The sequence below is a fragment of the Pristis pectinata genome, chromosome 15 (assembly GCF_009764475.1).
Source record: "Pristis pectinata isolate sPriPec2 chromosome 15, sPriPec2.1.pri, whole genome shotgun sequence".
Lineage (NCBI taxonomy): Eukaryota > Metazoa > Chordata > Chondrichthyes > Rhinopristiformes > Pristidae > Pristis > Pristis pectinata.
In genome coordinates, this window is record NC_067419.1 from 20,146,713 (window position 1) to 20,173,781 (window position 27,069).

General features: G+C 39.2%; 2 protein-coding genes across 5 annotated transcripts in view; one reads left to right on the forward strand and one right to left on the reverse strand.

The window, feature by feature from the left end:
- The window catches only part of mkrn1 (makorin, ring finger protein, 1), a 79,640-nt gene extending 53,252 nt beyond the window's left edge, over positions 1 to 26,388 (reverse strand). Inside the window, exons 1-2 of the mRNA XM_052029863.1 lie at positions 26,135 to 26,388; positions 2,442 to 2,570 (exon numbers count right to left, since the gene is read on the reverse strand). Of these exons, the coding sequence (XP_051885823.1) occupies positions 2,442 to 2,570; positions 26,135 to 26,250 (245 nt within the window). The 5' untranslated portion in view covers positions 26,251 to 26,388. The remainder of the gene's footprint in view (positions 1 to 2,441; positions 2,571 to 26,134) is intronic.
- Positions 26,389 to 26,415: 27 nt separating this feature from the next.
- Positions 26,416 to 27,069, forward strand: part of ttc38 (tetratricopeptide repeat domain 38) — a 59,495-nt gene continuing 58,841 nt past the window's right edge. The window contains exon 1 of one of the 4 annotated variants that reach the window (XM_052029850.1): positions 26,416 to 26,677. In XM_052029850.1, coding sequence (XP_051885810.1) covers positions 26,579 to 26,677 — 99 coding nt within the window. In that variant the 5' untranslated portion in view covers positions 26,416 to 26,578. Of the gene's footprint in view, positions 26,706 to 27,069 lie in introns of all 4 variants that reach the window. The other 3 variants (XM_052029853.1, XM_052029860.1, XM_052029861.1) reach the window with 3 other exon arrangements.

Sequence of the window (27,069 nt, forward strand, 5' to 3'; positions counted from 1 at the left end):
CTTTCTTCTAAACAGAATAAACTGACTTTTATCTAGTCCTTCCTCATTTGACACTATCCTAGAAACCAGTCTAAAATTTTCATTGCACTCCCTCTATGGCAAGTTTCTCAAGATTTCAAGACCCTATGTCATTACATTAAGATCTCTTCACTTCTATATTCAAATTCTCTTATAATAAAAGCTAACATACCATTTGCCCTCCTAACTGCTTAGTGCCCATGTATGTTGATTTTCAGTAATTTGTGTTGTGTTGACAGCTGGGTCCTTTTTGAATATCAACATTTCTCAATCTGTCACCATTTAACAAAATGCTCAACTTTTCCACTTTGTGCACCATATTTTCCCTCATTATCTGCCATGATCTTGCCCACATCTTCTTGAAACCCTATTACATCCTCCTCCCTACTCAATCCCATCAGCAAACTTGGAAATACAACATTTGGTCTTCTTGCCTCAATCATTGATATAAATTATGAATAACTGGAGCCCAAGCACAGATGCCTGCAGTAACCCTCTAATCACAGATTGTTAACATGAGAAAGCCCAGTCTTTGCTTTCCTTCCATTAACCACTTCAAGCCAACTCAGTACATCACCTCTGATTCCATGTGCTCTATCCTTACTGATCAACATCCTTTAAGAGACCTTATCCTAATCCTCCTAAAAATCCAAACACAGTATCCACTCGTTCCCTCTCATCTATTCTACTAGTCACATCTTCAAACTCTAGCAGATTGGTAAAACATTATTTCCTTTCTAAACCCCATTAAAACTTTCCTAGGTGCTCTATTAACACATCTCTTATTGTAGATTCCAGCATTTCTCCAATGACTGATGTTAGGCCAGCAGATTGGTACTTCCCTATTGTCTCTCTCCTTCAAAATAATTCTAACAAATAACCTGTTTGTAGAATAAATTTAATGAGAAATAGTTTAAAACTTGCTGCTTCTCCTGCAGTGTTAATTTTATTTATTACTATTTTGTTCTGAATTTTGCCTTTTTCCAATGACTTTTCCTCCTTTAATATTGACTTCATTGGCTTCTTCAGTTCTACTTCTATTAGAGCTCCAGTGATCCATCTTATCAGTTCTTCCACCATGAATGGAAATTATGAATACATCACAAAGCAACACGGTTTACAATATTATTACATACAAGATTCTGCAGATCAAAAATGAACATGTATTCCAATAACATTATGAAATAATGCAGGTTAACAATAAGACCTCTGAAAGCTTAAAGATTGTCAAATTTCAGCTATTAAGAGGAGGGTATATGCAACAATGACAGTAATTATGAAATGTAGGTGGCGGTGGTGCGACAGTTTGGAAAAAAATCAAAAGGTTTTAAACATTTTTTTTGGAAAGGATATATCAGTTCATCTTTTGCCTCTTAATTTCCCATTTGCAATGACAATGCATTTGCTTCAAAGTGTTTATTTTTGATTTGTTGCATTTCAGTGACCATGAAGCTAAAACCATAAAGTTTTCATGCTCACAACACACTGGATTTCCTGGTATGCTCAAATACAGATTGAAAATTAGCACATGGACAGACTAAGTTTAAGTGAATTGAATAAGACTTGCACCATGTCATGATAAATTATGCACTGCCAAAGATTTTCTATAAACACAAATGATAAAAGCATCTGTACCATGGGCTACATTTACCTTACGAGAAAAGGTAATTGCTTAGTATGTGCAATGTGCACCTCAATGTAAACTGCGCAGTTTTAAAATTGTTAAAATGGAAAAAAATTGTAAAATTCCATACCCCTTTAATTCCTAGCAAGGCATTTAAGCATTGTAATTAGAGCAAAAGTGATTTGATACATCCAAAAGATGTTGAATGTACCTAAAGATCACATTAAATGAGATTACTGCATGCATGTGTATTGTCAATAAAATATTTCTTCTAGTTTATCAAAATAAGAGTACCTAGATGTTCAACTGTCCTCAAAATGAAGTGTCAGGAAGATTTGACATTACTAGTTTTTAAGCTATTTTGCAAAGCTCAGGATATAGAAGCTAAATATGAAATGAAATTTGCTGCCTATTTTCTTTCATACAGAAACTTAATAGATACCAATAGGATGTTTATGCTTCTAATATCTGAAGAAAACGGGACAGCTCAAATCAATTTATTAAGTTGTTAAAATAAAAAGGATTTCTGTTCAATTTCTAGGCAATGCTATATCACACAACTTTATGCAAAATGTAAATCTTATTTGCAAGGAGCAAGAGCTTGCTTACAGAAGTCATTAAGCACCAAGTACAAAAGAAATGTCTAAATAAAATGCTAAAATACAACAACATTCATGGCAAGACTGGGTTATTAACTCTCAAAAAAAAAAAGGAACCAAGTTTCTGGGAAAAATTTTCAATACCATCCAAAAAATAAGGAATTGGTGCTAATTAACTACTAAGGTATGGTGCTTCTTACCTGCAGCGGTCTCCATAGCTACAGCATCCTTTCTGAAAGTACTTGCAAATCAGTGAAGGCTTGCTGGTTGTAAGATCATGGAAATAACGGCAGTTGTTTCCTTCTTTACAAACTCCATGCATGAAATACCTACAAGTAGAGTTTCACAGTTTCAGCTTATTAATCCCTTGGAAACTGCAATATATCTTAAAGAACTCACTTTCTTAAACTTTGTATTTTCTTATCTCAATAGTTGCCATTTGCTGGAAAAGAATACTTGATAAACCAACAATTGTATATGCAAACATTTGCTCCAAGTCATCATTCGTGAAGCGTACCAAAGAATGGGCCTTTCACTTGACATCCACAAAGCACAGGTTCTCTATTAACCTGTCCTGCTGTATAACACCACACCTGACAATAAAAAAGTTCCAAGACAAGACCCTGTGTAAACATGGACCACTTTCCATTTCCTATGAGCCACCTTTTTAAAATAAAAGGCATGAATTGACGTTGAAATTCACTAACATCTTTCAGTTGGCTAGCATAGCCTTTGATCATCTGATAGCAAGGTGCCTGGAGGTCAAGACCTCAAACCAAACAAAGTTCATAATCTACTGGGCAGCAGTGATCCCTGCCCTCTTGTATGCTTCAGAGAAAGTGTCTACCCAAAACAGACAGCTCAAACTGTGAAGAAAATATCAGGCATGTTGTCTCCTCAATCCTCTAAATACATTGCCTGACACTGAGTCCTCATTACACTGTCACCTCCAACGTTCATACCACAGTGTTCACATGCTCGACACAACTCAAAGAAAAGTGCTCTATTCCAAGCTTTGCCATGTCAACAGATTGCCAGCTGGAAAGAGGAAACAATTCAAGGATTCTTTCAAAGCCTTTTGACCAAGTGCAACATCTTCAGTGACTCATGGGAATCCTTAGTTCATGACCACTGAAGAGCAGCAGCAGCATTTGGGATGGCCTTGACAACCATTCATCAGTAGCACAAGGCAACCAGCATAAACTAACAAACTACCTCTCCACCCACTCCATCAATCACCTCCTGCAGCAGGTGGGGGTCCCATATTAGTTCAAATCAATTCTATCAATGCTAAATTATCTTCAAACCTGGAGGCTGCCTAAAAATCAAAAATGGAAGAGTGATGCCATTCAGTTCTGGCTATTATTTAATATGACAAATAAACATTGAAAATCTATATCCTTGTGAAACCACAAGACATCATTAATTTTCCAAAATGAGTTCTTTCACAGTTTAAGCTAGAACACACATTTTGTATATATTTGACCTTAAATTTGGAAATATTAAACTTCTTGTGCATGTTTGGCATTACCAAAGTTTTCCTTCTCAATGCTCTTTAAATTTTGGAGTGAAGAATCTTAATTGTGACAAAGTAAAAACAGATCTAGAATTCTAAACCACCTTAAAAAGAGTACAGATATAAAAAGTTAAATGCACAAAAACAATTTGGTTACTATACAGACACATTCAATAACAAAGCACAGAATTGACCCAAATCTAAAATAAAACATATTGATTAACTTAATGTTTCCTGGTTCTAGGCTCACAATTCTACAGCTAATAAAGTTGTGGAACAGATGCAGCGAAGGCTCACTACAATTACACAATGAAAGCAACTTTAGAATTTTGAAAAATAAAGAATTTGGGCCAAAATTAGATCAGATTCTCTTTCTTTTTCAATCTTTTTATTGAATTTCAAATTAATTCAAATTAATATACATAACATTAATGATTATACATATGGTGCAGAGAGATCAGGATAACAATAATAAGTTAATATATATACACTCACAAGGAGTAAAATATATTGATCAGATTCTTTGAAAAAAATTTCTAAATACTAAAAGAATAATTTCTACTGAATAGTGAATAATTAACCTGTTAGACAAATGGCTGATTTTTACATGAAAATAAAACAGAGCTAGAAGAACTTCTCTCCATACAGATCATATAACCATGAGGTGCTTTAAAACCAGTGGCTACTACAGGACATAAAAATGAATTTGGATAAGCAGTGAAAAGTGATACATAAAATGTGAAAAAAGTATTACAGTTTATCCCAAGACTACTGCATAATTTCCACATTTCCAAAAGATATATGCATTTAGAATCACAGAGCATGCACAAACTAAAATAAACAAGCACAGAAATAGAACCATCTTCCTTGCAGAGTTATTTCCTTCATTATTAGCCACTGGTGAAGTTCCTGAAGACCGGAAGGTGGCTAATGTTGTTGTTGTTTAAGGAGGGTAGCAAGGACAAGCCAGAGAACTACAGGCCAGTCAGCCTGACATCAGTAGTGGGGAAGTTACTGGACGGATTTCTGAGGGACAGGATCTACCAGCGTTTGGAGAGATGGAGTCTGATTAGCTTTGTGCATGGGAAGTAGTGTTTGATGAGTCTGAGTTTGTTTTTGAAGAGCTAACCAAAAGGGTAGATGAAGGTAGGGCACTGAATATTGTCTATTTGGACTTCAGCAAGGCCTTCGACAAAGTCCCACATGGCAGGCTGGTCTCGCAGGTTAGGTCCCACGGAATCCAGGGAGCGCTAGTTAGGTGGATTCAAAATTGGCTCGGAAGTAGGAAGCAGAGGATGGTGGTTGAAGGTTGTTTCTTGGAATGGAGGTCAGTGAATAGTGGCATGCCACAGGGGTGATTGTTGGGACCCTTGTTATTTGTTATTTATAAAAGTGATTTGGACATGAATGCACAAGGCTTGATCAGCAAATCTGCAGATAACATGAAATTAGGAGGTGTTGATGGGAAAGGTGATCATAGACTCCAGGGGGACCTTGATCAGTTAGGGAAGTGGGCTGAGGAGTGGCAAATGGATTTCAATACAGACAAGTGCAAGGTGATGCATTTTGGAAAGTCAAACCAGCGTAGGACTTATACCATGAATGGTAGGGCACTAGAGAGTGTAATGGAACAGGGGGACCTAGGAGTACAAGCGTATAGTTCATTGAAAGCAGTATCACAAGTAGACAGGGTGGTGGAAGAGGCATTTAGCACATTGCCTTTTATCAGTCAGGGCACTGAGTATAGGAGTTGAGACAATATGTTGCAGTTGTACAAGTCACTGGTGAGGCCGCACCTGGAGTACCAAGTACAGTTTTGATCACCCTATTATAGAAAAGATGTGTTTAAATTAGAATGAGTGCAGAGAAGATTTGGAGATTGTTGCCAGGACTAGGAGGCCTGAGTTATAGGAAGAGGTTGGCCAGGCTGGGTCTTTATTCCTTGGAACATAGGAGAATAAGGGGCAACCTTACAGAAATGTTTAAAATTGTGAGAGGCATAGACAAGGTGGATGGTAACAGTCCTTTCCCCAGGGTAGGAGAGGCCAAAACTAGGGGGCATAGTTTTAGGGAAAGATTTAAAAGGGACCTGGGTGGCAACTTTTTCCCCATGCAGAGGGTGGTGAGTATGCGGAATGAGCTGCCAGAGGAAGTGATTGAGGCAGGTACAATAGCATCATCTAAGCAGCACTTGGATAGGTACATGGAGGGGCAGGGCTTGGAGAGATTTTGGCCAAATGCAGGAAATTGGGACTAGTTGGGTGGGCACCATGTGCAACATAGACTGGTTGGGCTGAGGGTCTGTATCTGTGCTGTATTACTATGCATTTAAAACAAAGAGGCATAAAGAAGAGAAATATAGACTTTCCGAAAAAGGAATTTTCCCCCATATTTCAGCTCCAAATTATTCTGATTAAGTTCTGTACTACTTCAGCAATATCTGAAGTAATGCATTTGATCCACAAGCAACAAAATAGAGATCCATTGGTCAGCAAAATAACACAAATTAAACCTGCAGGCATCATTGGTTATGTTTCACTCAGACTATGAACTCAAAAAGACTGCCAAAACAAACTACACCCTATATTATTACCAAGTCCTTGGTATTACTTCCCTACCCCACCTGCCCTATCCTCCAGGGAAAATCGTTTAAAACAGAGTCCTTGAAATGGCTTGTGTAACTGCACTTTATACTTCAGCCATATCAGAAAAAGAGTCAAAATAATACTATTGGTAGCTAGGCAATATTGGTCAGAAAAGATGATCAAATAAGTAAAACACATCAGCCAGCTAGTTTGATTGGCACAACCGCAGCAGAAACAATACTTACTGGACATCCTAGCTGATCACTGACATCCCTATGAAAAGGCCTGCTCACTACTGTAGTATGTAACAGTGTCCCTTACTACTAACTCAAAGGAGAGGTGCAAAAGGCAATATGCAGGTCTATAGGTAGCTTAAAGGAAAACTAATTCTAAATATCAGTAGCTTCTCCCTTTGAAGAACTTTTATCCATTGCTCATAACAGATCTCTGCAAACAGATCTCCAAATGGGTGCCAGCTTACTGGTTTGCATGTTAATTAAATGGTTAAATGTTTTTTGACTCACTGATCTTTTCTGCATCCATTGTCCTTTCTGTGTAACAAGATTGGTACTGGCACTGACATTAAATCACTTACTGAAGCAAGATGAACATCTATTAAAAATCCTAGGTTCTGCCATAGTACAAATTAATCTTGAGTTTTTTTTAAAACAATGGCCCCATAGGAAGTACAGGCTTGGCACTGGAAGTGTCTTTGATATTGGTTATGTGCAATGGTATCTGGAGAATGCCCTTTTTATTTAAATAAATGGAATATGGTACATTGTTAAAAAATCCTATAACAGCAAGATTAATTCCAGGAAATAGAACTAAATTGAGAAAGGACTTGGAACCAAATTTGATTTCAAATTAAAAGTAATGAAGATGACAAAAATCAACATAAACCTGATTTTGGACAAGGCCCTCAGAATTTTGGTGATATACAATGGGAGGAACGAAATTTTCAAATGAATCTCCTTTAAATATTGAAAACATAAAAGACTTTATATTTCTCAACGTGGATTCTACTTTGAACTATTTAACTGCAAAGTTAAGTTTTAATAGCAACAGATGTGTCAATAGCAGATGCAGCACAAGAAATTTCAGGTAAGTAGTAGTAAAAAAAAACATCCTATAAACACTGGGGAAGAATGAAATGAAATGTAGCTGATCAAAATGAAGTTCTTGTTAATCTATATACCAAGTATTCCATGGATCTCTGAACCACATAAGTTTGCACATCATCTTACTTGGAGTGAGTCTTGAGGTGCAGTATTCCACTGGGAAACTGGCTACCAATTGATTGATAAAGCCCACACAGTGCAGTACCTCCAAGCACCAAGACACCCATCCTAGGCTTACTATCTTTAAAAATGTTAGGTTTGATAGTTTGTAGATGTCGTTATGCTCAAAAATTTAAGAGTATTTAAACTACCTAAAATACAATGCAAAAAAAATCATTTGAAAGCCCAAATCAAAATAATTATAAACAAAGAAACATTCTGGAAAAGGAAAATGCCATTCATTTAACCTTCTGTCCACAGCAATTTCTTCTCATTTGAAATGATTGGGCCCACTGGACCTAACAGGCAGATTTCCAGATTTCCCAGCCAACGTAATGAAAGTGAAAGTCTGTATTGTTTCCACCACCACTGCTCCCTTAATGAACTTCAAAAAGGCCAATGGGGATTTCCGGATTTCCAACTGACTAAATTAAATTTCAGGACTTCCACTATGGCTTTAGAGCCCTAAACCTTTACCCATTTATTTGGGCAAACAATGACAGAACAGAGTAGAAAAGCTGACCTAAACTGTGTTATGCTATCAAATATCAGTGACAAAACAATTACTGGACATCATGGCATTTCATAAACAAAAATGCATCAAATTTTGTGCTGCAAGGCAAGCAGATTGGCTGTGTTCCTTCCAAGTCCATGGTGCACAATAAAGTTAGAGAGCTAGTGATGTTAAGCACCAAGAGGTATTGTTGATAAGCAATGTTGAAAATGTCAAATGATTAGAAGATTTTTCCATTTGAAAGTTTGAATGCAATAAAACTGATACAGAGCATATAGTCTGTTTGGTAGCCTCCTTTGTTGACTTTTAACATACGTATACACAACGTGTACAGCTGCTCTCTCCTGTTTGGAGGGATACTCAAGGGCTTATGAAATCAGCAAGCTATATAGAGATCACTGGCATGGTAGCAATAAAAGTTCCAAGAGACCTGGATGAAAGATACCACTTTAAGATACAATTTAGATTTAATTTGCAAAAAAGAAAGTGTTTATGCCAAAGGAATGCAAATTGGAACATTACAATACTCCAAAGTTTAAAAACACAAATCAATTTGAATCATATGACTTTTGAGTGCCATGTATTAGATCTGGGAAAAAGATTTCATACCAGCCGAAAGATGTGACAAAAAAAATATGTACTTCCTGCTGGCAGTAGATGAAACCACTGACAGTTCAAACGGCAGTATTTTTTATGGCGTGACATTTCAGTCTGAGGCTTCAGAAGAACTTGCAGAACTGGCATAACCTTATGGATGAACAACAGACATGGAGTTTTTAAATTATCTCTGGATGGACACAGATAAACAGATGGTCACTTTGACAAATGAAGCACTTTGAATGACAGACAAATAAAATGGAATGTTCTTTTGTTGCAAGCAATTTCAAAAGTATTTGGAAGTTGATGCTGGGTACAGCAATGTAATTTTATTACAGAGGTAGTTCAGAAGTGAAGCCTCGAGCTCTGAGACTTTGACCTGAAACATTAATTGTAGACATTTCCACAGATAGGGCAGGTGGTGCTTGACAGGGTAGGCAAATGGAGTGCTCCTAAAGTTGCTTATGTAATAACATATAGTCTGAGGTTCTCAACATCAACCCAAATGCTCCTCCACTTTGAGCAGTTATGGACCGGAGATTCCCAGCAGTCAGAGGGGTTATTAATTCCCCCCTCCCCAGCAAGGAGACTGAGCATATCCTCAAATCTTTTCCTCTGTCCACCTTGTAATATCTTCTGCTGATGGCTCAGAAGACTGTGTCTGATGGCCCAGCCAACATAGCTGACAGAAGTAACTACAGCTTTAGTGCTGGCAATGTTGGCCCAAAAGAGGCATCTTCCAGTGCCCCGAGTCGCCTCCTATATTTAGTCCAGTTCTCAGAAGCATCCAGGAAAGCAGGGTACAATGCTGCCCAGTAGACCAATGAGTTTTATGTCAGTTCAGAGATCAAAATATTCTCTTCCTCAGATCAACCAAAGGCCTTCCATCACACATTAAAGGCAGTGGGGAATTTCATCACTGAATACAGCTTTAACCAAGAGGTGGCTCCTGAGATATAGGAAGTGGTCCATGTTTTTCAGGTTGGTAGAGGGCCTTTGTCTTCAAGATGCTGAGTCCAAGGCTCATCTTTTCATATACGTACTTCAGTGAACAAGTCAACAATGCTTGGAATGCTGCTTCCAAGCTTACGCAAAGACAAGCACGGTCTGCAATCTCCAGCTCAAATACAAAATTTTGGGCAATCTTGGTTCTGCAGTGTGGTGGCCATAGGCTGAATAGTTTCCCCATTAATTATTAAGATTAGCTCCACTCTAGTGGAAAATTTGGAGGCAACATTCCAGCAAGAAAGATAAAAGGAAGTGTTCAGGTATTGACACATCCTCATTTGTCACTGGCTTTCACTGAGATTGGTTTTGTTATCTGTGAAAAGATTTCCTCATTCCATGCACTCTTCTATTTACTAATAACAGATCCAGTTAATATTGCTTCCCACCCTTTGACCTGGTCACTGACATTAGATCTACATGACTCCAGACCTCCAGCCTTGGGGAAAAGCACACACATTCTCTGTAATTGCATTCTTTTGTAATTACAGAGATAAGGCAAATGTGACTACACCCAAACTGAAGGTATCAATTGGCACAAGTATGGCATCATGCAGTATGTTAAAACTGAAGTAAAGTGGAAAGCAGGAAAACTCTCCACTGGCTAGAATCATAACTATCATAAAAGAAATGATTCCCAAAAACTTGAAACTTCAATGCCATAACCAGCACTCAATGTGCCAGCTTCAAGGGCAAGTAGTTAGATTAGTCATAGCATTGCAATAATATGACCCCTATGCACCTTGGCACCAGGTTCTGCTGTGTGGGGACAGTCTGTCTCATTATCTATCATGTTGCAAATGGGAAAAGGAACACTGAGCAATCCTGACAAAAAAGATGGATGTGCATGTTAGGACATCTCAGGCATTCTTCAGGGAGTGTCCCAAGCTTAACTTTTCAAGTACTCCATCAGTTATATTCCCTCCATCACAAAGTCAAGGCAAGTAAAATAGTTTTTGGTAAATGTGATTAATCTCCTTTTCCTTGCGAGTATTAAACTAAAGCACACCCTTTAAGCTTCTGAAAACATTCAAAACAGCAGGCAAGGCTGGAGATTTTCATGCAAACTGGAACACCATACCACTTGGTAAACAAGTCAATTTACAAATAGAAATTTCACAGCCCACAGTAATCTGTGCTCCAATACAACCTCATTACCTCAGAAGGATAACTATTTCAGCAAGTCTGTTATAACTGAAAAAGTACAAATGAATTTTCCTGTCATTTCATGTTCAAGTGCAAAAAGGGCAGAAGAGACAAAATCTGTATGGAGGTGACTTGTGGTACAAAAAGACAGCAGAGTAGCACTGTAGATCGTGCAGCTGCCTCTCAGCTCCAATGACCTGGGTTCAATTCCAGCCTCCAGGGCTGTGTGAAAAGTACATCTTCTGCCTATAATTGCATAGATTTCCCCCAGGTGCTCCTGCTTCCCTCCCATGTCCCAAAGATGTGCTGGTTGCTATGTTAACCAGCCACTGTAAATTACCCCTGGTATAAGTGGTTGGTGGGAGAATCAGAGGGGCGTTAAAGGGTATGCAAGAGAGAATGGTTACAGGGAAGTAAGTGGGGGATTGGAAAACTCTTAGCCAGCACAGGCTCAAAAGGCCAAATGGCCTCCTCCTCAGTCATAAGGAAACATGGAAGAAATAAAAATTTAGGATATTGCAGTCCCTCCAAACTTCAGGTGCCCTCAAGTGCAACTAGATTCTTGTCACGTCATTAGGATTGATTCCACTGATACCCTGGAAGTGATCCTGAATCTTCAAAGAACATAACCTGGAGGTTCTTAAGCATTAGGACTTGAATTGATGCCACTGTGGTGACAAGCCTAGAGACAGATTACTATATACAAAGTCTCCTGGCCTGGCTGTACCTGCCAATCCCAAACCATTACTGAGGTGATGTGGCATTTAGCACCTAGTCAGGCTTCAGCATCATTGTTTAGTCTTCAGCTTCAACTTATGACACATTCCTCATTTCCCTTAAATTATCTATATTTAGCAGCATCAAAACCACATTGTTTCTCCCTTCTGTGCTCTTAGTCTTTGAACAGAATAATGACTGATCTTCAACAACAATCAGCATCTAAGCTTTGCTACCATTTCCTCAAACTCTTATTTCAATATTGGAAAGTAGTTTAGATTGTTAAACCAGCAACCAGACTTAACAACTGAATTGCTGAATACTGAGAAAACAACAGTTGGTGCTCTAACAAGTCCATCATCTCCCTATCACTACCTCAGGCAGAACCAGAAACTTGCAAACTCCACATCCTAAATAATCAAGAATATTCTCTGACTACATACTCTCTCCATCAAAAAGAACGTCTCGATTACAGAAAATTAGGTTGGATAGCACTTTTTGACTGGCACAGGCATGAGATAAATGGCTTCCAGTACCATTCATTTTCTACAATTCCGTCAGAGCCAACTGCCAGAAGAAATACAAGCTTTAGAACTTCTGATGTCTATCCATGTTTGATGCCAAACATGCCTGCACAAAACTCTCATCAACCTCCATCATCTCCACTGCAAAGCAAGGCTTTTTTAAAAATTCATTCCAGGAATATTGGCATTGCCAACAAAGCTGTGATAAATTTCATTATCAAGTTCTGCCTTCACTGAGAGGTGGCTTCAGCAAAATGGAAAGTGATCCACACTCTACCCATGCTCTTTGTTCATGACCCTTGATTGTTAGAGGGCAGTATTGTGTATCAATGGGAAGACTGGCTAGAGAACCTTTGCTTTCTCGATGCAAGCTTTGGTAAACAATGTCGCCTTGGAGCTCAAGCTTCAAGCGTACACATGCCAGTATCATCTGCATTCTGAAAAATTGTCGACAGATTGAAATGATCTTAGTTTTTGGAATGGAAACGATGGAGGTTGAAAAGTTTCACATTTATCCTGTGGTTTAGCTGTTTTGGGGGATGACATGCAACATTGAAGTTACTGATTAAGACTGTGTGATGATACAGCTTTGCTTGACTTCAGTCTGCACTGGGATTAGGTCTGTGGTAGATGCACTTGTTAGAATTACAGCTTCACATTACCATTCTCTTTCTTCTACACGATAATGAATTTGAGAATTTTCAAATACCAAGAAAGATTCTCCATAATCTGTCTTGGTTGAAAGTATTAAACACTTCTGTGGTTGATAAAGACTATTACAATGGCTGATATTACTCTTCATCATGTAATAAATCCATATCTATTTAAACTGCACTATGACTCTGGGATGAAATCTTGGGTACTGAGAGCAGGCAATTGAGGAGCAGCTTTGGGATGACTGTCGCTGTGGCACATAGCAAGGAGACATCGAGATCCCAGGCAGGTTCTCTTTTTCCTGGATGAAGAAGAGGCAGTGGTGGATTTGTGTCAAGAGTATTTTTCTACTTCATCTGGGTACTTCAAGGGCTGTCAGATGACATTTTTAACTTGGGCAGTGGATTATGCGCAGTGGGACAGAGTCTCATTTGGCTCTTAGTAAGGTGGTATTTTGGTCATAGATGGTCTTGACATTTATGATGAATCCATTCATGTACGTTGTGGTTATCAGTTGGTGGATGGATCGTTCTTTCCACCCACTGTCCATTCTTTAAGTTTTTTGTGAGACATTGTCCTTAAGACAGGATATTTCCAGACCAATAATGCTTAACTCAATAACTAGCTCCTTCTTTGCCTGATTAATTTCAAACTAGTCTGAGTTTCTTGGCAGAGAAGTCAAGGGCCTCAAGTGCCAATTATAGTGGGACTGAATTATGCTGAATATGGCTAGTACAGAGTTGATTGAACTGAAGTTTTATGAACAGTAGGGAATGAGAATCTAACCATTTAAAGCACCGAGGTAGTTGAATTTACAGGTGACAAAGATGTAGATTTGAGCATTTCATTAACAGATGGGATGGAGAAAAAAGTATGGATCTCCCAATATCAGGTCAATATACTTTTGCAGGTCGGGGCCCTTCAAGTATACACCCAAGTACTGCTTAGATGCAAAGAGAATCTCTGCGCTCTCCTGCAGTCCCAGACCCCTACACATTCTGAAAAGGCCTTATCCTCATTTCTCCCCTAATCTTTCTGTTAATTGCCTTAACTTTGCCTCCCTGGTCCCTGATCTCTCTGCTAAGGAAATATATCTTTCCTATATATTTTGTTTAGGTCCTTCGTAATTTTTTATTTATATACATACACATACATCAAGATGGTGTTGACACGTTGCAAGCTGCTCTCTACAGATCTACTCATTACCCTTACTATAATTGTTCTACACTTTTAAATTTAAACTCTATGTCACTAACTATTACTAATAATGTTCTTTTAAATCTTCTTACAGGGCTGGCGATGAGATAGACTATGACCTCACGATCTACCTTGTTGTGACCTTGCACCATATTGCACTGCACTTTCTCTGTGGCTGTGATACTTTACTCTGTACTGTTATTGTTTTTACCTGTACTACCTCAGTGCACTCTGTACTAACTCAATGTAACTGCACTGTGTAATGAATTGACCTGTATGATCGGTTTACAAGACAAGTTTTTCACTGTACCTTGGTACAAGTAACAATAATAAACCAATACACACCTCAATTAGGTCTCCCCTCTGTGTTATCCATTCCAATGAAAACCCTAGCTCATCCAATCGTTCCCTATAGGTTGCACAAACCAAACACTTGGCCCCTTGCTTGGATCAAGTCTCACTCAATAGAAAATATGTTCTGAATCAGTGTCCGTACATATGGACATTACGCTCTACAGCAGCATTTCCCAGCCCTTCTAACTGAAAGCAACACTTGTTCAGAGGGTAAAATATGCACACTCACTCATATCTGCAACTCATTACTTTAAAACATCAAATCCCATCTTGACACCAGTAACACAAGAAATCTAGTATTGTGATATGAAAAGTATCACCTTTCAGCTCATTGTAAAGCAACATATTGTTTCAGTAAATTTAATTATCAATCATTGACGATTTCCTCAACAGACATCCTCTAATCTACAAGGGAGACCTGATTAATGAAAACAGGGATCCACAATCTTTTGACATACATTCTTACTACAGATTTAAGATTAAATTATGCCAATAATGATAACTCAAAATCAGAAACAGGCATGAGTGCAACTGAGCAACACACAAAATGCTGGAAGAACTCAGCAGATCAGGCAACATCTATGGAGGGAAATAAACAGTTGATGGGTCGGGACCCTTCGTCAGGACTGGAAAGGAAGAGGGCAGAAGCCAGAATAAAAAGGTAGGGGGAGGAGCACAAGCTGGCAGCTGATAGGGGAGTCCAGGTGAGAGCAGAAAGGTAGGTGGCTGGGGGATGGGGGGAATGAAAGGGAATGATGTGAGAAGCTGGGAGGTGATAGGTGGGAAAGGCAAAGGGTGAAGGAATCCAATAGGAGAGGACAGTAGACCATGGAATAGAAAGGGAAGGAGCTGGGGAATAAGAGGATGGAGATGGGCAGGTTGTGAAGGTGGGGGAGGAGGAGAAAGGGAAAAAAGAGGGAAGGGGTTACTGGAAGTTAGAGAAATGTGTTACAAAAATGACTAACTGAAAACAAGGTGGTCTGAAAATTGGGACTAGAAATCATGCAAAGTGGTGAAGCCTCATGTTGTATGAATCTAGAAAATGTTGTCATATTAACAAAGATGATTTAAAATAAATTTATTCATGAACCTTGTGTCACACAGTTTTAAAAATACTGCTCTAATTTACGGGTCTGGTTTCTCCTTTAGAAGATGAAATACAAAGCTGAAACATGAGATTTCTTTGCTTTCTTAGAGATAACTATTACAATTGCTTTCATGAAGTATTTCATTGCCAGTTTCTGGTGCAACTTCCAGCTATTCCTCCTTTCAGCATGCCTCAAGTGGGCCTCTTGCATACACTTGACTAACTTGCCACTAAACAAGATCACTTATTGTTTTGCCTTGCAGCATACTTCAAACTTGGCTCATCTGCTGCAAGAGCATATTTCACAGTATGAATGGCATGGCAAGTGTTAATATTCATTTGAGTAGAACCTAGGTGGATAATATTAGAGATAATAAGATAATAAGAGTGCAGATGCTGGAAGTCTGGAGCAACACACAAAATGCTGGAGGAATTCAGCAGGTCAGGCATCATCAATGTCCTGATGAAGGGTCTTGACCTGAAATGTCAACTGTCCATTTCCCTCCATAGATGCTACCTGACCTGCTGAGTTCCTCCAACTTTTTGTGTGGATAATATTAGACAAAAGAACTTTCAATTGTAAGTCAATGGTAGCACCTCATTGCAGGAAATACAAGCTTGCAGAGGATATTATTACTACGTTTATGAACTTCTTACAAATCTAACTTTGCTTCCATTACAACTGGGGACACATTTCTGCTAATTTCAAGGTCATATCTACAAATAAAACATTGACTGTATTTCCCCTGAGTTCTTCCAGCAGTTTTGCTCCAGATTCCAGCATCTGCAGTCTTTCACGTCTCAAGGTTATGTCTCCAGTTGGCTTATTGAGTGAAAATTTGAGATTAAGTGTTGACAGTATTTCATCCACTTGAAGTAACATGTTACCAATGGATAACTTGTTCAACAGGTTTGCAGTACTTTCTGTGAATGCTCATTTTGATGACAATTACACCATGACTCTGCAATTATGTTCTTAGCATCCTGACCAACAAACATGTTTAAGAATATGTTTGACATGCAGGACTTCTGGTTCTGAGAGTAGTTGCTGAATTAACAATTTACAACCTTTAAAAGCATGCCCAGGACCTTCCAATCTAGTTAAACTGTTCATTGTTCAGCTCATGCATTATTGGCATTTTACTTTGAAAGGGTATACAGGTCATCCCCAGGTTACGTCAGGGTTCTATTCTCGTGAGTTGTTCATAATCTGAACTGCTCACACCAGAGCTGCAACCATGAACCGAGTTCCCCGTCTGCAGAACATACCTGCAGCTGCACAGTAGCCATCAAATCCATAGTGCCAATCTCCCAAATGTTTGTTCGTATGTACGGGCTGTACACAAGTCAGGTGTTCATAAGCTGGGGTGACCTGTACTTCCTTTAACCTAGGTGGCACACAAACCTGGAAATGCAGAATTCATTGTCTGTATTTTTTTGTGTGATTTGAGATTCTTGTTTAGTGCTTTCCTTCAGGTTTTTTCTGTTGCAGTTCTTTCTCTAGGTTCAAGATCTTTACTTTGGATTTGTCTGACATTATACTTGGGATAGACCTTGTTACCTAGGGATCTGTGCCTGGATATATCTGCTTGATCCAGAAACATATGGTACAAGACAGCACAAAAATGGCATCTGGTTATTCATGGAGGTACTATGAGCAATCAGCAGCAGCAGCTTTGTATTCATCACAATCTATGATCTCAATCCCTGGCACATCCCCTCATTTTACAATTAAGGCGACACGGGAATACTGCTATCTGCAAGTTCCCTCCAAATTATACCTCTATCCCGACTTAGAAATCACCAGTCTTTCATTCTCACTGCCTAAACCCTGGCACTCCCTATCCAACAGTATCTTTACCTGAAGGGCTGTAGTAGTTCAAAAGTGGTGGCTCATCACATGTTTAAGGACAGCAGCTGTAATGACGCTCTTCTCATAAGAACAGAAATTGAGTAATTGCACAATTTTTGTTTCTATTCACAACTTCATAACACCTTGGAAAATGAAGCAGACAGTGCCTGTGGGCAGCAGGACCTAGCTAACATTCATGTACGAGCCAATTAATAACTGGTAGCAATCAAACCAAAAGCTACAAGCTTTCTGTCCAATTGATTTTCTCCAATTAAAGAATCTAACCACCTTCCCTTGACATTGCCATTTCCAGTACCTTGTCAACAACCACCTCTGGATCACCATTTACACCAGAAACTGAAACTGGATTAGTCACATCTTGTTTTGGGGGGGGGGGGGGGGGGGAAAGAGAGTCATGGTTGGGTGGGTCACCACTGACTAAAAGCTTAACTTGTCCAACTACCTGTGGTCAGTGACTCCCTCTTAATATCCTACAGCATTTTTTCTGTAATTTACAAGGCACAAATCAGGAGCATGATGGAATACTCTGAGCTTGCTGGATCATGCAATCAGCATGTTGGAATCATCCAGGACAAAGCAGCTCAGTTGATTGGCACCCTTTTCACAACCCTGAACATCCATTCACTTCACCAGTAGTATGAATCATCTACCAAAGCGATTACCATTACTCAAACCCATTTGGGCAATACCTCCTAAACCTGCAATTTTTATCACTACCACCAAAAGGGATAAGGACCACAGGGAACACTACCCACTATAGGGTCCCTCCAATTCCGACTTGTAAATATCATCGTCTTTCAATGCCACTGGGTCCATATCTTGAAACTCCCTACCCAACAGCACAGTGGGTATAACTTAACCTGAAGGACCAGTGGTTAAAGAAGGTGGCTCATGATGACCTTCTAATGGGCAATTAGTGACAGGCATTTCTGTGATGCTCATAGAAAGTTTTAAAAAGTTACATTTGTACTGTAACTGACCATCAACTTATTTACAGCATTACCCTGCAGCTAGTAACTCACCTCTGGCACCCCAAGGCATATCCACCACTGATGCAACTTAATTGTCTGATGGAATACTTTCGCTCACCTAACCAAGTGGTGCTTCTCAAATACATGACCTCAACCACTAGGAAAGGCGAGGACACCAAGTGCATGGGAACACCATCCAAAAGTCCAAGTCACACACCATCCTGAAGTGGAAATATATTTCAATTCCTTCATAGCCACTGGGTTAAATCCTGGAACTCTCTGCTCATGTTCAGTTCAGAATCTGGGTTCAATCTCCAAGGACAATTAGGGATAGCTGACCTTTATAGGTGACACCTGTAGCCTATAAAAGAAAACGAAAAAGCTTTTACTCCGTATGTGCAGCTGCCCCCGGATCCAGGTCTGATGTTGACTTGCATCCTTTGCATCACCATGAATGACAAGAACTATCAATCTTAGTCACTAACATCCGCAGTAAGTGCATACCAAGGGGCAATTAAAACTTGATCCATGTACCCAGCTTCCTTTGTATTGCTTTGCAGTACCTTATCCAAAAGAGGAATCAATTCTTATTGAACAAACTTAGTGAGTGTAACTAAGCTATTCAATAAAGAGGCTCATAATTACCACTTGCAAGATGAAGTCAGTCTAAGCAAGAGCCTGGAATTAGAGGATTGCGGAGATCAAGTGTATTAAGAGTAGAGGCGTTTACAAATGAAGGGGCAAGCCAATAGAGAGATTTGATCATGTATATTTTAAAATGCAGCACAAATGTTAGAAAAGGCAATGCATTTTGTGCAATTAACAAAACTGCCCATTTATAACAACAACTACATTTAGATTCCAAAATTCAACACAAAGCCATCTCGTGCATTTGAAGGAACAGGCAGATAGTCAGATATCAATGCTTGAAGAGAAAAAAAACACCTAAAATGCACTCAATGTGCACATAGAAGTGTTTACCATTGATTTTAGGGCTGTTTACAAAACCTTTTAGGACTTTCTATTCATAATGAAAAAGTTACAAAAAAATGTGAATTCATTTTAGAAAAACTGTTGTTTGTTTTATACATTACGATAATGAATTCTTCCAATATACCGGCTGCATTTTGTGACCACACTACATCCAGCAAAAGCTGCGATGGCTGGACAATTCCTCTGTCAATCAAGCTTGGTAACCACAATGCTGCAAGCCACAGATTGATTTTATGCACAAAGTTTACCGGTCACTTACTACATTTTTCTGGAGAAATTACCCTAGTCCAATTGGAAGAATTTGCTGTTGTTTCCATTTCCTGTTTTTTCCCCCCCATATGTTGACTCTGACTACTGACAATCATTTACCCCGCTCACTAGCACGTGTAGTGCTATTAATAATCACTCAAACATTACACGTCAATTCAATCAACTACAATATAAAAGTTGGTGTCTGGTGTTTATGGAAGCATTCAGCTCTTTGTATTTTGCATTAAGTATGGTTTCATTTGCTGCATTCATCATATATGAAGACTAGAAATTTGAGCTCTGAATATAAACTCTAGCAAAATTTATTCAAATATGGAGCAACATTTATTCAAAGAAGATAAACAATGTTTAAAACAAGTTCAATGATTCTAACTTGGGACTTGAAGGTTTCAAATATTTCTGATCTACGTAGCTGCCTTCCCAAACAACTAAATTCTTAACGACAACACAAACTTAATTTGTGAACCTCTGTCATAAAAAGACTATTTCATCTCACAAGAATAAGATACACCTTTTTAAAGCAGTGCGTTTGACTAATGAGCAATCTAAAAGGGAGATAAATCCCAATCAGCATTTCCTTTAGTTACTGCACTAAAACAAAATGTGAGAAAGACTATATATCCCAGATGAAACATTCAGAATATACAGTAAATTAGCTGTCATGTTATTCCCAGGTCAACTGAACATCTGGAGAGCAGTTGTAACCTGGCTGATGCTTTGAAGTTTTCAAGCACTTCCTGCAGCAGCTCCAATAATAGCAGATGCTTGCAAATTTCTCAGGTCAACTACAAATCAGCAAATTTCTTGTAAATTTACATCCCAGGTGTGATTTTTTTTAAATCTTCAAAGTATAACACTCAGAATAAAAGATACATTAATTAAAAAGTAGTTTATTTCAGCTTGCAAAAAGCCTACAGCAGTTCAACCAAAATGAGCCACACTGTGCCATTATAGACAATCCTATTAACACTATATAATAAGTGAGTGTAATACCCTTGACAACATAGCAGCTTTTGACTGAGAATGGCATCAAGGAATCTGGCCAAACTACAGTCAATGGGAATCAGGGACAAAACCCACCACTGGTTAGAATAATACCTAGCAACACCTGTTGTTATAGTTGGAGGTCAATCATCTCAGCCGCAGGACATCTCTGCAGGAGTTCCTCAGGGTAGTGTCCTAGGCCCAACGACCTTCAGCTGCTTCATCGATGACCTGCCTTCAATATCAAGTTCAGAAGTAGGGATGTTCACTGATCATTGCACAATGTTCAGCACCATTCACTGATCAGATAATGAAGCATTCCACAACCAAATACAGCAAGACCTGGACAATATCTAGGCCTGGGCTGATAAGTGGCAAGTAACATCCTCCTGAGGATTACCAGAGACACAAGAGACTGCAGATGCTGGAATTTGGACCAACACACAATATACTGGAGGAACTCAGCAGGTCAGGCAGCATCTGTGGATGGAAAAGAAACTTTGACTGTCCATTTCCCTCCATGGATGCTGCCTGACCCACTGAGTTCCACCAGCACTTTGTGTTGCTCCTGAGGGTTACCACTGACAAGAAACCTTCAGTTTAACCATATATACAATGTGGCTACAAGTGTAGGTCAGAAGTTAGGAATCCTATTAACTCACCTCCTGACTCCCCAAAGCCTGTCCACGATCTACAAGCTTAAGTCATGAGTGTGATGGAATACTGCCCACCTGCTTGAATGAGTGCAGCTTCAACAACACTCAAGAAGCTCGATACCATACTGGGCATAGCAGCCCACTTGATAGGGAACCCATCCACAACCACTCACTTCACCACCAGCTCACAGCAGCAGCAGTTTGTTCCATCTACAGCAACTCATCAAGACTCCTTAGACAGCACCTTCCAAACTCTCAAACTCTACCAGCTAGAGCGACAAGGGCAGCAATAGCATGGGAATACCACCATCATGTGAAAGTTGGCCTCCAAGTGACAAACCACCCCGACTTGGAAAAATATCACTGTTCCTTCACCATCATTGGGTCAAAATGCTGTAACTCCCCCCTAACAGCATTATGGGTATACCCACACCTAAAGGATGGATTTGAAGAGCCACGACCTGCAGGGACAGAGTCCCTGCATGGGACTGTGGGTAGATGTGCTTTGACCAGCACAGATGGGATGAGCTGAATGCTCTCCTCCCACTATGTTGTAAATATATTCCATGAATCTAGGAGTGGAGGAGCTACACTCAAATCTCAATTTATTTTGTTCATGGACAGATTGCAATCCCCAATTTTGTATTCATTTATTGCATATTGCTTTCAAAGAAAAGCAGCTGGCCTCGCAGCTCCAGCAACCCAAGTTTGGTCCTGAGCTCTGGTATTGTCTGTGTGGGTTTCCTTCAGGTGCTCTGACTTCCCCCCACATCCCAGGGATGTGCTGTTTCATAGGTTAATTGCCCAAGAAAATTGCCCCTAGTGTGTAGCTGAGGTAGAACCTGGGAGGATTTGATGGGGGGAGGAATAAAAAAACGATTAATGTAGGATTAATGTAAATGGATCATTGAGGGTCAGCAGAGATTAGGTGGGCCAAATTGTCTATTTCCTTGCTGTATCTCTATGATTCTATGAAACTGGAAAAGTTTTTAGTTTCACCTTAAGAACAATGACTAGAATGCATGAACCTCCTTAGACAAGGGCAAATCCGACATTTCGTAAAAATAGCAATCATGCATGCAGGTCAAAAATGCGTGATAAAGGTATTCCAATAAATTGCAATGAAACTGCAAAACAATGAAAATGAAGAGGATCCTTATAATAGACTACATATCTACCTGGTGTATGCAAGTAACCAAAGCAAACAGAATACCAAATTATACGGGCAATACAAAACAGTACACGCTAGTCATGTGCATATGACAGTGATTCAAAAACTCTGTCCCCTGTTCTAGTCAATGATAGGTCATACAAGTGCTAACAAACATCAAACAGAAACCTCAGTTTTTCAACTTCAAAAAGGTTATCTTGCAAGTACATACAATAAGTATGGTGAAAGTAACTTCTGAAATTAATTCTAACTCAAGAGAGTGGGGTAAAAGACAATTACAAACAAAAACCTGAGAGCTCTAACCATGTGCTGAGATAGCAAAGGGAAAAATCTGCAAAATCGTTTAGGAACTAGATACGGTGATAGAAGGACCATTGACCCTTCCTGGCATAATTAAATTAAGATGGGTTGGAAAACCTTCTTCACTGATTTATTTTGGGATTTTAGTTTATCATTAGATTACTCAATTTACTTGGTGTAACAAGTTACTGTGCCAATAAAGTTACAAGCTGGTAAAGCCAAAGTATAACTGTTAAGTAAACAGAACAAAGGTTATTTGTTAAGGGAAATTTGCAGTTAGGAAATACTTGTTCATTTCATACTCCATGTTCAGAAGACAATTTCTCAAGCCATTTTGCATATGGGGAAAACATACGATGATATTCACACAAATTATACAAGGAATCTCGTCAGCTAACCAGGTAATACACAAGTGACAACACAGTGACTCAGTGATAAATAACTACGTAACAGTTCTTATTTAAAAAAAAATTGCACATATAAGGTTAAATGGAAACAATACAGTAGCTAATTTTGGGCAGGTTCTGCTAATGCCATCCATGCCTGTCTCTTTTCAAATGTGAAAACTATTATAGAAGAAACATTGCCAAAAATAATACAATTTAAATCATAACTATTAGTCCAACAATGCAAGATTACATATTTCCAAGATTAAATACAAAACATCAGAGGTAATCTAAATTAAGAGTGTATTATTAGGTCAGGGCTAAATAAAAGTGGCATGTCATTACAGCAGACAAAAAATAAAATCACTCAGGTTTAGGAGAATTCCCATTTCACTGTTTACTTTCAAAATGATGGAAGTGTCATCATCATCATCACGTGCCACTATTCATCATTTATCTGTTCGCTGACTATCAGTCTGGATTTCACCAGAATGTTATGCTCCAGATCTCACTGCAGCTTTGTTCCAAACATAGGCCAAGGGATGAAATCCAATATAGGTGAAAGTGTTCCTCAGGACAGTGTCTTAGGCCCAACCACCTTCAGATGCTTCCTCGACGAACTTCCATCCACTACTAGCTAAGAAGTGGGAATGTCCTCTGATGATTGCACAGTAATCATGTCCAAGAGTAACTCCTCAGAAAACAAAGTAAGGCATGCCTGCACACAACTGGACAAATAATTTTCAGGCAGAAGCTCAAAAGTGGCAATAGGCATACACACTGCACATATCAGACAATACACACAAAATGCTGGAGGAACTCAGCAGGTCAGGCAGCATCAATTGGGGGAAATAAACAGTCAATGTTTCGGATCGAAACCCTTCATCAGGACTCCAAATTCCAGTACCTGCAGAATCTCATGTCTACATATCAAACAATGACCATTTTCAATAAGGGACAATCCAGTCACCTTTCCTTAACATTGCATAGGATTACCGAGTTCCGCCACGAATATTAGGTAACATAGGGAAATAATATTGACCTGAAGTTCAACTTGACCAGCAATACAAATATGATAAAAGCAAACAAAAGCAGCACACCAAGTTATTTTGGAAACAGATCACCATTTCTTCATCATGACTGGATTCAAATCCACAAACTCACTACACAAAGATTGCACAGATTCAAGGAGAATGCCCCCAGCACTTTCTCAAAAAACAGCTGGACTGGACGGTAAACGAAAATCATTTCAGGCATTGGAAATCCAACATGGAAACAGAAAATGTGAAAATGCTCAGCAGATCAAGGCAACATCTGTGTAAAGAGAAATGTAATGTTTCAGATTGAAAAACTTTCATCTGATCCTGTCAAAGACACCTCATTTGATGGAGTTTCAACCCAAAATGTTAACAGTTTCTCATTCTGCAGATGCTGCCTGACCTGCTGAATATTTGCATCATCTTTTTTTTAAATTGGACAATAAGTATCGGCCTTGCTAACATTGCCCGCATCTATTAAAAATAAATGCTGCAATATTAAGGTGTCTTTACAAATGGTAAACTCAGTTTTCTAAATTTTCTCAGTTTTTCACACTTGGTTATAACATAGGCACAGAAGTAGGTCATTCAACCCTTTGAGTCTGTTATATTATTCAATCAAATCAGACTAATCTCCACCTTAACTCCATTTACCATGTTAAAAGTTACAAATCAACACAATCTGTCAATTTCAGTTCCAAAATATTTAATTGCCCTAAATTTTTTGGAGATAGTGTTCCAGATTTCCACTGAAGAGTGCTTCCTGACATTAATCTCAAATATTTAGGAACTCACCCACCAAAAAAACATTATCTCCATCTAATCTATCAACTCCGTTGATACCCTAATTTGATTAATCCTTGAATTCTATTCAAGATACAAGCCAAGACTTTACAATTTGTATTCATCATTAAATACTTTTAGCCACATCTATCAGATAAGCCTTTGCTCTACCATCTCTCTCATGAAGTGCAGGACCCATAATTAATTGTGGTATTCCAGATTAAGTTTAATCACGGGTCTATACAATTGTAACAATTTCCACTTTGATTGCCAGCTCTTTTGGGATAAAGGCCAAATTTCTATTAAATTTTTTTGTACTAGATTACTTATTCTTAATTTCTGTACCTGGTCCTTAAATTTCTCTCATCCACATTTACCAGTTTCTTACCACTTAGAATGTTTTTTTTATTCAGTTTTCATTTAAGAAAAATCATCGCACATTTTCCTGTTTTGAATTCCATATGGTGCAGTTCTGCTCACTAAACTGTCAAAGTCCTTTTACAATTCCACCTATAAAAAGGTGATACTCCAATCACATTTTCAAATTTAGGATTATGAATGTTTAATTCACGAGAGTCTAATTCTTCTCCAAGTTCTCAAAAACCTACCGCATCTAAATTCGACAACGTATTTTTGGGCGCATATAACTTAAAAAAAGTTCACCTACCAATTCTCTCAGTGAAATGTGCAGTAAAACAAAAACGGTGCCATTTCATCGAAATATTTAGTGAAAAATTACAGGAAATGTTGATGACGGTTTAAACGCACACGTGTAATGTAAATTTAATATTTAAGATCAATTGAAAGAACTCCAGCTCACTGCGGTTTTTGGTTGACATGACGTCACGTCAAAACAGAAGATATTTCTTCCTTCCCCTCAAAGTTTTTAAACTAGTCCCAAAAGCATTTCACAATCAATAAAAACACTTTTTTTAAAGAGAATTTTTTTAAAATAAAAATGAAATTACGTTTCGCCTTCATCAGTCATTTAGAATATTTTAAAATATCCAAATCAGGAGAGTTTAACCGACACCCATCGGCACAATTTCTTCCTGACACCTCCAAAAATCTAAAAATTTGTGTGCCGCAAGCTTTGTCTGAAGCCAAACAACCAGGGAAGGCAAGTCCTCGTCTGAATGAGGACTGCTCCACTGGCTTTCTCTGGGACTGTCGAGTTTTCAGCTTTAAACAGATCGCCACTAAATAGGTCGTTTATCATTGTGCTGCTTGCAAATAATCCACATGCCAGCGAATAAGAACTCTGGGATCTATATTAAATTATCGTTTTTTTACCTGCACGTAACCTGTTTAGTCCAACCGACTCCTCCACCACCTCCACCTCCTGCTGGAGCCGCAGCTGCTGCCGTCCCTGCTGCCACCGTCCCCATGGCCGCCGCTGCCTCCGCCATTATCCACCCGTCACCTCGCGGCTGCAGCCGGGCCTCCCAGCAGCCTCCGCGCCACCACTTCCGGATAGAGGTCTCGGAATCACCTTCGACGCTGAGGCGCGGGGCCGCGCACGCAAACCTCGTGCTCGATCCGGCTCGTGCACGTCGACCCGACTGGCGGCAAATGAACGCAACTGCCGGGTTCGTTGCGATCAAGCTCTCTGTGTGGTCGATATCTGCTCTTGCTTAAAGAGTGGTAAAGGCCAGAAAGAGGTTTTTTTAAAAAAAGAGCAGGTCGGATCCAACTCAATGAGGAGGAAAACAAATAAATAAAAGATGCCGATGGATAATGACTACAGGGTCTGAGGATCCCCACGGCAACAATGACTCCGACCTATTCGGAAGGTGCGTTCGGAAATCTCCGGAACAAGAGACCCGTCAACCTTCGGTAATTTCCGGAGAGGACGAGCGCCTGTGTGAGTGGCATGAGGTTGACGAGGGGGAGGTTGGCGACAGGACGGCGGAGGGAAAATGCTGTATCCTCTTGCACTGAATGTAAAGACAGGGGCGGGAGGTTGTTAACGTAAATACGATGTCATTTGAGACATATGTCATCACAACCCACATGACATACTGTGTATAATGGCGTTTGTGTTATGAGACCCTAAGAAGATACCTATTTTCTCTTCGCTGATATTTACCGAATAAAAATTTGGGTAAAATTCCCAATCGATAGGGAGAGTCAACGCTTTCTGGATAATGTGGGTGGTAGATGGCAATAGCATACTACCCAGTCACAATCCTATTACGTGGTTCCTACGCCACAAAATGTAAACACCT